This window comes from Pristis pectinata, chromosome 3, assembly GCF_009764475.1.
Source record: "Pristis pectinata isolate sPriPec2 chromosome 3, sPriPec2.1.pri, whole genome shotgun sequence".
Lineage (NCBI taxonomy): Eukaryota > Metazoa > Chordata > Chondrichthyes > Rhinopristiformes > Pristidae > Pristis > Pristis pectinata.
Genome location: NC_067407.1, coordinates 115,227,517 through 115,241,539, shown reverse-complemented (window position 1 = coordinate 115,241,539; position 14,023 = coordinate 115,227,517). Strand labels below are relative to the sequence as shown.

At 43.0% G+C, this 14,023-nt stretch overlaps 1 protein-coding gene and 1 long non-coding RNA gene across 4 annotated transcripts in view; one reads left to right on the top strand and one right to left on the bottom strand.

Annotated features, from left to right (window-relative positions):
• Window positions 1-2,487, top strand: part of haao (3-hydroxyanthranilate 3,4-dioxygenase) — a 27,792-nt gene extending 25,305 nt beyond the window's left edge. For all 3 annotated transcript variants that reach the window (XM_052013029.1, XM_052013030.1, XM_052013031.1), the window contains one exon: window positions 2,026-2,487. In XM_052013029.1, coding sequence (XP_051868989.1) covers window positions 2,026-2,107 — 82 coding nt within the window. In that variant the 3' untranslated portion in view covers window positions 2,108-2,487. The remainder of the gene's footprint in view (window positions 1-2,025) is intronic.
• LOC127568831 (uncharacterized) overlaps window positions 1-14,023 on the bottom strand; it is a 15,688-nt gene extending 1,665 nt beyond the window's left edge. The window contains exons 1-2 of the long non-coding RNA XR_007956078.1: window positions 13,783-14,023; window positions 10,369-10,713 (exon numbers count right to left, since the gene is read on the bottom strand). This is a non-coding gene — a long non-coding RNA (uncharacterized LOC127568831). The remainder of the gene's footprint in view (window positions 1-10,368; window positions 10,714-13,782) is intronic.

Below are 14,023 nucleotides of genomic sequence, written 5' to 3'. Positions count from 1 at the left end.
ACTGGGGGGTAGTGAATGTTGTGCCTTTATTTAAGAAGGGCAGCAAAGTAAAACCTGGGAACCATAGGCCAGTAAGTCTAACATCTGTGGAGAGGATTCTGAGGGTTAAGATATGTGTACATCTGGAAAGACAGATTGATTATGGGTCGTCAGCATGGCTTTGTGCATAGGAAATCATGCTTTACGCATAGCAAATCATGCTTTACAAACCTGATTGAGTTTTTTTTGATGAAGTGACCAAGAAAGTTGATGAAGGCAAGGTGGTTGACATTTATTTGTATGGACTTCACTAAGGCCTTTAAGGTTCCATGTGGTAGGCTGCTCTGGAAGGTTAGATCACATTGAATCCAGGGAGAGCTGGTAATTGGATACACAATTGGCTTAATGGTAGAAAGCAGTGGGTGATAGTTGTTTCCCAGACTGGAGGCCTGTGACTAGTGGTGTGTCCTGGGTCAGTGCTGGGCCCATTGTTGTTTGTCATCTCTATCAACAATTTAGATCAGAATGTACAAGGCACCGTTAGTAAGTTTGCAGGTGACACCAAAATAGGTGGCAGAGTGGACAATGAAGAAGGTTATCAAAAATTATAGGGGGATCTTGATCAGCTGAGTAAGTGGGCTGAGGCACAGCAAATGGAGTTTAATTTGGATTAAGTATGAGGTGTTGCATTTTAGAAAATCAAATCCAGGTAGGACTTTCACAGTGAATGGCAGGGCCCTGGGGAGTGTTGTAGAACAAAGGGACCTTGGAGTACAAATACATGGTTCACTGAAAGTGGTCACAAGTAGACAAGGTGCTGAAGAAGGCTTTTGGCACACTGGCCTTCATCAGTCAGGGCATTGACTATAAAAGTTTGGGAGGTCATGGTGCAGTTATACAGGACCTTGGTGAAGCCGCACTTGGAGTATTGTGTTCAGTTTTGGTTGCCCTCCTAAAGGAAAGATGTTATTAAACTGGAAAGATAGCAGAAAAGATTTACAAGGGTGCTGCTAGAATTTGAGGGACTGAGTTATAAGGAAAGGTTGGGCAGGCTAGGACTTTATTCCTTGGAGCATAGGAGACTGAGAAGTGATCTTATAGAGGTGTATTGAATCAGGAGGGGTATATATGGGGTGAGAAGGGAAAGATTTAAGAGGAACTTGAGGGGCAGTGGTTTTTTTTTACACAAAGGGTGATATCTATGTAGAATAAGCTGCCAAAGGAAGTGGTTGAGGCAGGTACAATAACAACTTATAAAAGAGAGTTGGACAGGTACATGTATTAGAAAGGTTCAGAAGGTTATCGGCCAAATGCTGGCAAATGGGACTAGCTTGAATGGGGCATCTTGGTTGGCATGGACCAGTTGGGCCGAAGGGCCTGTTTCCGTGCTCTGTGACTCTATGACTATGAGATGCTGGAAACCTGAAATAAAGAAACAGAACATGCTGGAAAGAGGAACAAAGTTAACACTTTGGGTTTGTCTCAACCCGAGAGGTTTTCAACCCAAAACATTAAGACTTTTTCCACAGATGCTGCCTGACTGTTAACTGTTTTACTGTAAACCATTCCCACCCCACCTATCAATGGTAAAAGAAGAATTGATACTACAATGTAGATCTTGTACATTGATCTGTCTTCTGCTGCAGATGGTGATCTATGAACATTTTGTATTATAGATTTGCAAATATTATGAAGTACATTTTTGGAATAAAAATTATGCACAGGTGACAAATTCTAATGTTGCTGGCAATACCTGCACCCCATTGAAAGAATTTAAACACAAACAACTTCTTTCTAGTTGGGTGTCAATGCATGATGAATTAGATGGAGAAAACTCACCTGATTTGTCTTCTCTCCCCCCTTTGCTAGTTCCAGGTTAATTATATCCCCCCGACGTACCTGAACGCAGTTAACTCACATGGAGCAGAAGGATGCAAGTTTCCATCCCTGCTCCCTGAGTCCCAGAAATGAAACCTTAATACACATGCATTCTCTTTTCCCAGCGGCATCAAGTTCAAGCTTGCTACCTTTTTGTTTATATATCAGGTACACTTGGAAAAGGGCTGAAGGAACTATCGCACTTCGTGTCATTCAGGACCCAGCAAGGAAGAGATCCTATGATAAATGAGACACCTTAAAGCGCAGAATGATCTTCATCTGTTTTACTTGAAATAATTTGAAATTAATTTTCAATATTGAAAACACAAATTTTGAATAGATAAATCCATTAATATCCAAGGGTTTGAAATCCCAAAAGGGACTGAAAACAATTAGATTATTCTGTGGATCACGTTGTGAACAGAATTATAAGAATGTTTCAGATATATTAGATCTTAATCAATTTGCAACCAAATACCTTAATTCCAATGATTTCCTGGAAGTCATTGCTTTGCTGTAATAATAGTGGTATTTAATTTTATTATTGTCAATTGCATCATATGCCAACTATGTAAATACAAATCTCACAATTGTAAAATAAAAATGTCAAAGTCTGAAAAGCAAAACAAACCATAGCTGTGGAAAATCTGAAAACAAAACAGAAAATGTTTAAGGAATTCTCAAAAGATTAGGCAGGATCTGTAAAGAAAGAAACAGTTTGTATTTTAACTTGATGATCTTTCATCAGGTCCCAGCAAGGAAAAGATCCTGTGATCAATAAGACCTTAAGGGACAGATGGTCCATTAAATCAGTTAATTATTCTCACATACTGAGGTACAGTGGAAAACTTTGTTTTGCATGCCATCCATACAGATCATTTCATTTCATCACATCAGTACAAGGGAAAACAATAACAGAATGCAGAATAAAGTATTACAGTTCCAGAGAAAGTGCAGGCAGAGAATAAGGTGCAAAGGTCATAAGGAGGTAGATTGTGAGGTGAAGAGACCATCTTATCGTATTAGGGGACCATTCAATGGTCTTGTAACAGAAGCTGTCTTTGAGCCTGGTGGCACATGGGGGGATGGGGGTTGAAGAGAAAATGTCTGGGGTGGGTGGGGTCTTTGATTATGTTGCCTACTGAAGCAGCGAGATTAGTTCTGATGAAAGGTCATTGACTTAAACTGTTAACTTTGTTTCTCTCTACACAAATCTTGCCTGATCTACTGAGTATTTCCAGTTATTTCAGTTGTTTTAAAGCCTATCCTTTAATGAACCATTTGATTTTATATTTAAAATAACAATTTCATTAAAACTTGGGGAGACTCCTGCTGCAACGTGTAGACCAAGAATTGGGAATAAGAACATAAGAAATAGAAGCTGGAGTCGGTCATTCAGCCCATCATGTCTGCTGTACTATTCAATGTGATCATGGCTGATTTTTTTTTATCTTGCTTTACTGTACCAACCCCAGATTCCTTGATTCCCTTCATAGCTAAATGTCCATCACCCTGTGTCTCTGTTGTGTGAAATGGTTCTTTTCGGCCTTAAGGATCAAGGACTCTGGACACGAGCTTTGGATATCAAAACTAGTTTAATCACAAAGGCAAATGTGGGAACAGAATGAATGGGAACAGACACACACTCACATACACGCAGGAGACCATGAACGTGAGGGGGAAATCACAACTAGGATAAGATACACTCACATACACACAGATACACACAGGCATACAATAACCATAGAACCATACAGCACAAAACAGGCCCTTCGGCCCACCATAACAATGTACAACTTCAGGATATAGTACTTCAGTGCTTGACCCACACTAGCATTGGCTCTAAGACTGCCCGGAATCTGAGTGAAATGCTTCCAAACCACATGGTGATGCACTCTTACCAGTGATCTCTGCAGTGTTGTCTCATTACTCCTGAGGTCGTCAAAAGAGGAAGGGCTAGGGGATTGAAGTCCTTTTTATGGTACTAGGAGGCTGGGTGGAGCCTCACTGTTATGATTTAAACAAGTCAATGGTCAGGCAAGTTCAGAGACAAAAGGTACTCTCACACCCAATGGTCAAACAAGTTCAGAGACAAAAGGTACTCTCACACCTGAAGGTTGGGTGGAGCCGCACCTTGATTGACAGTGGTATAACTTCCGATCCAAGGAGCAATGCTGTCCTCCGGTCAGCGGGGGTCAGTGTCGTTACTGTCACGTCACAGCCATGTGGCTTTCTCACAACAGTCTCATATACAGTATATTCAGTGATTGCAACTCCACAGTCCACTTGGGTAGACAATTCCAAATTTGCATTACTATCAAATGAAGAAACATCTCTGTCTTAAGTGGCTGAACTCTTTTTATAAGAACTAGAACCAGAGGAGACACCAAGTCCACATCTAATTTGTCTAACCCCATACAAATGCAGTACATTTCCATGAGATCACCTCCCATTCTTCGAAACGCAAGAGTACCGACACCAACATTCCTCATGTGACAAACCCTCTACTCCAGAGATCAGATGAGTGAAACTTCTCTGCATTCCTTTAATCACAAATATGTCTTTTGTCAGAGAGAAAGTACCTGTACACAACATTCCAGATGCAGTCACACCAGGGCCCAAATAATTGGAACAAGATGCCGCTACTCTTGATGTACCATTTGCTTTCCTGCTATATTAACTTTTAGTGATTTGCATACAAGGTTACACAAGTCCCTTTGAACACCAACACCTTTTAAAAGAAATACTCTCTGTTTTTCCATATATTCCATCTGCCACGTCGCCAGCCATTCACCCCACAAGTCAAGTTATACCTTTATTGTCATTCACCCATATACTATAAAAACACATGGAGGAACAAAATGTCGTTTCCCCCCCAGACTCACACAACAGAGGACATACATGGAACAGAGGACACATAATAAACGCAGACAAAAAAAATTTTGAAAGTACAAATAGTGCAAAAAACAGTATATACGGAATACAAAATTAGTGCAAAACCGAGTTGGACGAAGAAAATACAGAACTCAGTGTGTTGCACTAAATGTACAAACATGTTCAGCAGCAGCCAAAGTTCTTATAGCAGGAGGAACGTCCTCCACCACTACCCAACCATCTGAGCTATTTAATGGGATCCTCGATTACTTGTGGGATGGTTGGAGGTTGTGTAAAGTTGGGAGAACTGTGCTGCAGCATGTTCCACAATATACTTAGGAACTTTGAGGTGAAATGTGCCTGGTTAGTCTCAAAAATGGAGGGTTTGGTTGTGGTCTCACTGAGAATCTGATACGTCAGGGAGCAGGAGGAAATGACCTGTAGACCAGGCTTCCTTGTGAGAGGGGACTGCAGCTATCCAAACTGATGGTCACATAATCTAACACTTGTTCCAGATATTTATAGAGTCCTGCCTGAAGCACTCTGCCTGCTGCTTCTGTACAACACTTCCCCAGTGACTGCAGCCAAGCTGCTCACTTGCAGTGAAGGAGGGAGCAGATGACCATGAAGAACACACTCAATTACCTCTGGGTCTAATATCAGTGGTAGGGAACTTATTGAAAAAGTTCTGAGGATCAGGATTAATCTACACCTGGAACGGCAAGGATTAATCAAAGATAGTCAGCAGCGGCTTTGTATCCTGCCTGACCGATGTAATGGAATTTTTCAAAGAGATAACAAAATATGTTATTGAGGGCAGTGAGGTTGACATAGCCTGAATAGACTTCAATAGGGTCTTTGATAAGGTCCCATGTGGGAGACAAGGTTTGAGCCCATAGGATCCATGCAAGTTGCTAAATTGGTTCCAAAAATGGCTTGTTAGGAGAAGGCAGAGGTTAATGACGAAAGTGAAAATCAAAAAACTGCAGATGCTGGAAATCTGAAATAAAACCAGAAAATAGTAGAGGCGTTTTGTGACGAGAAGCCTGAGCCCAGTGGTGAACCACAGGAACTGGCACTGGGACTCTTACAGATCCTCATATACATTAACGATTTGGATATGAATGTGGGAGGTATAATTAGTCATCACCAGATGACACAAAAATTAATGGTGTTGATAGTGTGGATAATCTTAGGTTACAGGAAGATATTGATCAAATGATAAAATGGGCAGAGCAAAGGCAGATGGAATTTAATCCGATAGGTTTGATGATGATGCACTTTACCGAGGATTAGTTAGGGTAGGACATACATAATGAATGGTAGGATCTTAGGGAGTACTGAGGTACAAGTCTAAGCATCCCTAAGGTGCCAACACAGATAAGGTGGTGAAGGTGTATGGGATACTTGCCTTCATTGGCCAGGCTGAAGATATATGAGCAGGGAGATTATCGTATAGCTTTATACACATTGGATAGTTCACAGCTGGAGTACCATGTGCAGTTCTGGTTATAATTGCACTGGAGAGAGTGCAGAGGAGATTTTGGCTTTTTTTTGTTCTAATTTTGTTCTTTCTTGTATAACTTTACATAATTTATGTTTAACATATGTTTTTCTTGTGAATGTTGTGTATCTAGTGCTGTGTGCCTGTGATGCTGCTGCAGGGAAGTTTTTCATTGCACCTGTGCATATATGTACTTGTGCATATGACAATAAATTTGACTTTGACTTTGAGATTCAACAGGATGTTGCCTGGGATGGAATGTTTCACGTACGAGGAGAGACGAGATAGGCTGAGCTTGTTCTCCTTGGAGTGGAGGAGCCTGACTGACTGAAGTATTCAAAATAATGAGCGGCATAGACAGGGTATATAGTAAGAAAACTTTCCCCATAACCAAGGTGTGAAAAAGTAGAGTACATAGGTTTAAATTAAGGAGGAAGAGGTTTAGAGGGGACCTAAGGGAAAAAAAATCATCCAGAGGCTGGTTGGAATCTGGAATGCACTGCCTGAGTATTCTCACAATGTTTAAGAAGTATCTACTCAAGCACTCGAATTGACAAGGTATAGAAGGCTATGAAGCAGGTGCTGGTAAATGGGATTGATGGAGATGGGTATTAGATAGTTGGCATGGAAATGGTGAAGCAAAGGTTTCTGTGCAGAGATAGTTTCAAAATATGTGCATTAACAAAATCTGGAAGTAGGTTGAACACTGAGGAAAATATTGACAGGCTTAGAACATAAAACAGTACAGCACAGAACAGGCCCTTCAGCCCACAATATTGTGCCGACATAGCTAATCCGTCCTACTTATAGAATGCCCATATCCCTCTCTTTTCTTCTCATTTATGTGCCCATCCAAGCCCCTCTTAAAAGCCCCTAAAGAATTTGCCTCCACCACCCTATCAGGCAACACATTCCACCACTCTCTGAGTAAAAAACGTACCCCTCACGTCTGTTCTGAACTCACCCCCTCTCACCTTAAATGCATGCCCTCTGGTATTGGATCGCTCAATAATGGGAAAAAGATACTGCTTGCCCACCCTATCTATGCCCCTGCTTAAAGAGGATTTGGTTGATGGAATTGGCAGGCTTGTGGCAGATGAAATTTAATATGGGAAGGCGCAAGGTGGTACATTAGAACAGAACAGTACAGCTCAAGAACAGGCCCTTCAGCCCATAATATCTGTGCTGACAATGATGATAAATTTAAACTGCACAGCTGCCTGCACATGGTCTATATCCTTCAGTTCCCTGCCCGTTCATGTTCCCGTCTAAATGCTTCTACCGCCTTCCCCAATAGTACATTCCAGGTACCTACAACTCCCTGTGTAAAAAAACTTGCTTCATAAAACTCCTTTAAACTACCCCCCCACCCCCCCCCACCACCTTAAAGCTATGCCCTCTAGTATTTGACATTACCACCCTGGGAAAAAGACTATCTACCCTCTCATAATTTTACATACTCCCATCAGGTCACTCCTCAGCCTCTGATGCTCCAGAGAAAACAATCCAATCTCTGCTTATGGCTAATACTCTCTAATCCAGGCAACATCCTAGTGAACCTCTTCTCCAAAACCTCCACATCCTTCCTGTAATGCAGCAACCAGAACTACACACAATACTCCAAATGTGGACTAACTAAAGTTTTATACCAATCCAATATGACTTCCCGACTGTTACACTCAACACCCTGACTGCTGAAGGCAAGCATGCCATCAATACTGCCCTCAGCCGCATCTCCTCCATTTCCTGCACGTCTGCCCTCACCCCATCCCATCTACCCCCCGACGTAACAGAGACAGGGATCCCCTTGGCCTCACCTACCACCCCACGAGACTCCGCATCCGATACATCACTCTCTGCAACTTCCACCATCTCCAGCAGGATCCCACCAATAGGCACATCTTACCCTCCCCCCCGGTTTCTGTAGGGATCGCGGTCTCCGCAACTCCCTTGTCCACTCATTTCCATCCCCCCAACCCCCGCACAGATGACCCTCCCAGCACTTATCCCTGCAACCGCACTAAGTGTTACACCTGCCCATACACCTGCTCCCTCACCACCACTCAGGGCCCTTCCAGGTGAGGCAGCACTTCACCTGTGAATCCGAGGGTGTCATTTATTGCTCCCGGTGCGGCCTCCTCTGCATCGGTGAGACCCGACGCAGATTGGCTGACCACTTCGTCGAGCACCTTCATTCCATCCGCCACAAGAGAAAGGATCTCCCACCGGCCATCCACTTCAATTCCTCATCCCATTCCCATACCGACATGTCCATCCATGGCATCCTCTACTGCCATGTTGAGGCCAGATGTAGATTGGAGGAGCAACACCTCATATTCCGCCTTGGTAGTCTCCAACCTGATGGCTTCAACATCGATTTCTCTAACTTCTGGTAACCCCTCCACTCTCCTCCCCCCTTTGTTTTCTTTGTCTTCCCTCATTCCGATGGCCCCCTCTTCTTTCCCCTTTCCCCGCCCTCATGACGTGCCCATCCCTTCCCCCACTCTCATGATCTGCCCATCTATTCCCCTGCTCCTTCCTTTTATTCCCTGGTCCTCTGCCCTCTCCTACCAGATTCCTTCTTCTTCAGCCCTTTGCCTCTCCTACCTATCACCTCACAGCGTATTACATCTCCCGCCTCTCCCACCCTCCTACCTTCCCCCTCTCACCTGAACTCACCTATCACCTGCCTTCACATACTCCTCCCCCTCCCCTGACCTTCTTATTCCGGCTTCTGCCCTCTCCCTTTCCAGTTCTCATGAAGGGTCTTGACCCGAAATGTCGACTGTTTATTTCTCTCCATAGATGCTGCCTGACCTGCTGAGTTCCTCCAGCATTTTGTGTGTTTATCCACTAGTGTTACCGCTTTCAGGGAGCTATGGCCTTCACCCCAAGATCCCTCTGTACATCAGTGCTCCTAAGGTTTCTGCCATTTACTGTATACTTTCCTCTTTGTCCTCCAAGAATGCAACACCTCACACTTGTCCGGATTAAACTCCATCTGCCATTTATTTCCCTACATATCCAACTGATCTATATTCTTTGACAACTTTCCTCACTGTTCACAACTCTTGCCAATTTTTGTGTTGTCTGCAAACTTACTAAGCAGCCCACCTACATTTTCATCCAGAATGGTAGGAACAATAAGGAGAGGCAGAAACTGAGTGTACATGTGAATAAATCTTTGAAGATGGGGCAGTTTGACAAACTGACTTAAAAAAGAACCCAATATACTGAGCTTCATACACTGAGGCATAGAGTACAAAAGTGAGGAAGTTCTGATTAACCTCTTCCACTTGGTGGTGTTCCCCAGGGGTCACCACTGCCTCCCCTGATATAAGCTAGTGACTTGGTTTGGGTATTCTGACATAACTGGAGAGCTACGTCCAATCCCAGTCATCACATGTTAGGAAGAATGTGGAGCCGCTCGGGGCAAGCCATCCGGAAAGACTGGAGAAGTCGGGATTTTCCCCCTTAAAGTATGGAGAGTTGAGAGTAGATGTGAATGAAGTATCCAACATAATGAGGGAATTAAACAGATTCATTCGGATGAAGCTGTTCCTATTGATAGTAATGAACAAGAGGATGCAGCTTTGAGGTGAGGTGGGGAAAACTTTTTATATGCAGCAAGTGGTTAACATCTGGAATGCATTGCCTGACAGACTACTGGTGAAAGATTCAGTTTTGCCTTTCACAAGAAAATTCAATCAGTAGTTGGGGGGAGCGGGTAGTGGGGATGGTGATGGAGGGAGAAATATGATGGGACCACGTGGAAGGAGCAGGCAAGAGGAGCTGGCTACATTACTCTTCCAGGGAGCAAGCACTGACATAAAGGGCCGAATGCCCCCCCCCCCCCCCCATTACCATTCTATGATCCTTTGGATTGCTGGCGTAGACACTGCCTTATCTAGGGCTAAGATATTAGCTAGTACACATTCAAATGATATTGAAGTGCCTGTGCTACAATGGAAGCCAAACTGCATGGTGATTGGGTCCAGCAGAGTTAACATAAAGCTGTCCACCATATCCATGGCTCCAGGCTCCCCGAAACCATATCCAGTACTGGAATTGGAACCCACCATACCCCACAACATTTCACAAGCGTCTCACCATACATGCCCGTCAGCCTTCACCTGTAGGTTGCCTCACTGGAAGTCCTCATCTGAACTGGAGCATCAGTGTAGCTTCCCACTGCAGGGTGGCACTTGAGCTATCCTTAACCCACGGCTGTACTGCATTCCTGATGCCCACGTCCGCACTCTGCATCTCCAGTCTCTCGCCATCTTCAGAGAGCCTGACAACAGCTGCACTGGTGGCAGTGATGACGCGAAGGTGTGATTTCTTCAAAGCCATATTGCTGAATCCCTGGTCCCAGCCTGATGGCCATCTGTAAGCAGAAAAGCACTCCCTCCTCCAGACTGCTGGCCTCCTTGGTACCTGCTCCCAGTCCACTGGCCTTGACAGTTGTTGTTGGCTACCTGTGTTAAAGTTGCAGAAGAGATAACATTGTTCTTTATTTTAAAAATGAAACCAGAGAAGAAAACCTTCAAAAGGATATTCTGAGATAAATCCTTACCAAAAAACAAAATGAAATATTGCTATCATATGTTTTTAAGAAACAGCAAAGCACTTTAGCACATAAACAAACAGCAACATCACACCAGAGTGAATACGATATTTACAGACTTTACATTACACAGATAGGACAATCCTATGCACTGGAATATCCCCCAAGCATTGGGGGGGGATATTCCAGTGCCCTTTAAGGTACTCAAACATGGGAAAATTGTTTAAAAATGTCTGCCTCTCTGCCCCCTGATTGTTTCGTGGAACTGAGGACATTTCCAGATTTGGGCAGACTTTGTGCAGAGTCTTCATTACATTTTCATTTTGCAGTGGATGATTGAATAAACAGATTAATTTTGACTTCCTGTCTTGAACAACTCTGTAGAGGCAGTGTTAGCAATCCAATAATTGCCCTTCCGAACTCCAGCAACAACAGATTCATGTACAGCAATTTCAGTCACAGCTCTGTGAAGAACTGGCACATAAGGGCATGCATTTAAGGTGAGAGGGGGTAGGATCAGAACAGACGTCAGGGGTATGTTTTTTTACTCAGAGGTGGTGGATACCTGGAATGCATTGCCTGATAGGGTGGTGGAGGCAAATTCATTGGGGACTTTTAAGAAGGGCTTGGATGGGCACTTGAATGAGAGGAAAATAGAGGGATATGGGCATTCTGTAGGTAAAAGGGATTAGCTATGTCGGCACAACATTGTGGGCCGAAGGGCCTGTTCTATGCTGTACCGTTCTATGTTCTATAATCAAAGGAAAGTGGTAAACTTCGTTTAGTTATTCATGAGATGCGGATATCCTTGGAAACACCAGCACTTAATGGTTATGCTCAAGAGTGAGACGGGGAGTTATCCTAGGGCTTTGGAATATTGCTCCTATTCAGACTTTAGTGTTAGTATATGCTGAGAGTTAGATGAATATTTGACAAAGAAAACAAAATTTCAGAGCCAAAGAAAAAAAGAGCAGGGGAGACCTTTCAGTGATCTGACACAGGGGCAATAGGCAGAATAGTCTTCTATGCCATATGCTCCAACATCTGGTTTGTGTACACCTGGGCATATGGAGATGCAAACCTGAGGAGGAACTTGCCTTTTAAAAAAATAAAGAGGATAAGGAGAGCAAGAAGATCAATTTGCTCTGCAGCTTCATTAATGCTGCCCGGACTGTCCACAAGGAAAAGATAGTTGAGCCACTCTAAAAGATACTGCTTAGCTTTGGAGAAGGCTGGAAACTCCAGTGTGCTGTCAAATCTGGTCTAAAAAGTGCTCATGACTTCCTCTAAACTTCCCAGATACAGTTTAACTGCAAGGATTGAACTAGCATGGTATGATGCTGTCACACAGCATCACCATTGATAGCAGCCTTTAACCTCCTAGGCCCAAAGCAATGCAATTCCCTCTGCAACCCCTATACCTCCATCTCAAGGGAGTGCTGGAAAGTGTCACCACCACGGTAGAGGATCAGCCATGATCTTGATGAATGGCAACACAGGCTTGAAGGACTACTTCTGTTGCTATTTCTTTATGTTCTCTTTCTTTAAGATGTTGATTGAAGCCTACCTTCTGCACAAAGTGTTTGGGCCCTTTTGTGGCATGGTATCAAACCCTGCAAAGCACCTGAGAATGTTAATTGTATTTAAGAAAAGTTGATGAGGATTTTCATTGGGTTGGAAAAATGGCTCTAAGTTCAATTTTCAATATAAAACATTTTTCTGTTGTTGAGAATGATACATGAAATTTGAAACAGACTGTGAGAACAGCAAGAGGAGCAAATAAAATAATTTAAACAAAGAAAGAAAGATCTAAGAATAAAAACATCTAAAAGTGAAATGGGATGAAGAGAATAAGGAACATCTGTGCAGGAGTTTGTTTTTCATTTTTAATTCAAGTCTATAATAATATCGGTCTGAACTTTGCAACCTTCTTCCAGTTTCTTCCAAAATATTGGAGTCAACATTTCATATCCGTGAGATTTCCTATAGACCCACATTTCTTAACTTGATCCACTGCCACTCCCTTTTGCCTTGCACCATCATAACATTGACTATTAATCTCTTATGTGTTGCGCCCTTTCACACCTTGCCTTTTGTTCTTTCCTTCTTCATCAACACCCTTTTGCTAGCTGAGTTTGCCAAAACTGTTAACTCTCCAACTTTTTTCCATTTTTAATGAAAGGTCACAGCTGAAATATTAATTCTGTTTCTCTCTTCCTAATATCATGTGATGTATGGTGACTCTAGCAGTTTATTTATTTGTTTTAATTTTGCAGCATATTATTTTCATTTTCAGGGATTTCTTGGACCTGCTAGAGTTGTTAGGTAAATAAAATAAAATATTCATAGAATATTACAGCACAGTACAGACCCACGATGTTGTGCCGACATTTTATCCTGCTCTAAGATCTATCTAACCCTTCCCTCTCACACAGCCCTCCATTTCTCTTTCATTCATGTGTCTATCTAAGAGTCTCTTAAATGTCCCTAATGTATCTGCCCCCACAATCTCTGCCGGCAGTGCAATCCACGCACCCACCATTCTCTGTGTAAAAAAACTTATCCCTGACATCCCCCTTATACCTTCCTCCAATCACTTTAAAATTATGCCCCCTCGTGTTAGCCATTGTCACTCTGGGAAAAAGTCTCTGACTGTCCACTCGATCTATGCCTCTTATCATCTTGTACACCTCTATCAAGTCACCTCTCATCTTTCTCCAAAGAGAAAAGCCCAACTCACTCAACCTATCCTCATAAGACATGCCCTCCAATCCAGGTAGCATCCTGGTAAACCTATACCGGGTCTAACCAGAGTTCTATAGAGCTTCAACTATTCCAACAATTAGGAATAATTTTCTAACATTGTGAGAAATACGAATAGATTTGAATGAATGATGTAGACACAGAATTACGTTAATGATTAAAATATCTGGTAGGCTTCCCATTATGTTTACTTATATACCTCTTTTTCAGGCAGTACCTTAGGATCAAGGATGACTTGCTTCCACTCCTGTTCGGTGGGCAAGGTGGCTGACAAGGTTAGTGCTGAACCTACAGCTTGTCACAGGTAGGGCAGGAGATGGATAGCTGGGAGGTGGTTCTCTCCTTCTGCCATATACATTGGGCTTCTCTGAACTACCAGTGCATGACCCAAAGGTTCTCAATGCTCCTCCTCCATTTTGGGTGGTCACAGGCCAGGAATTCGTACAAATCGATATGAA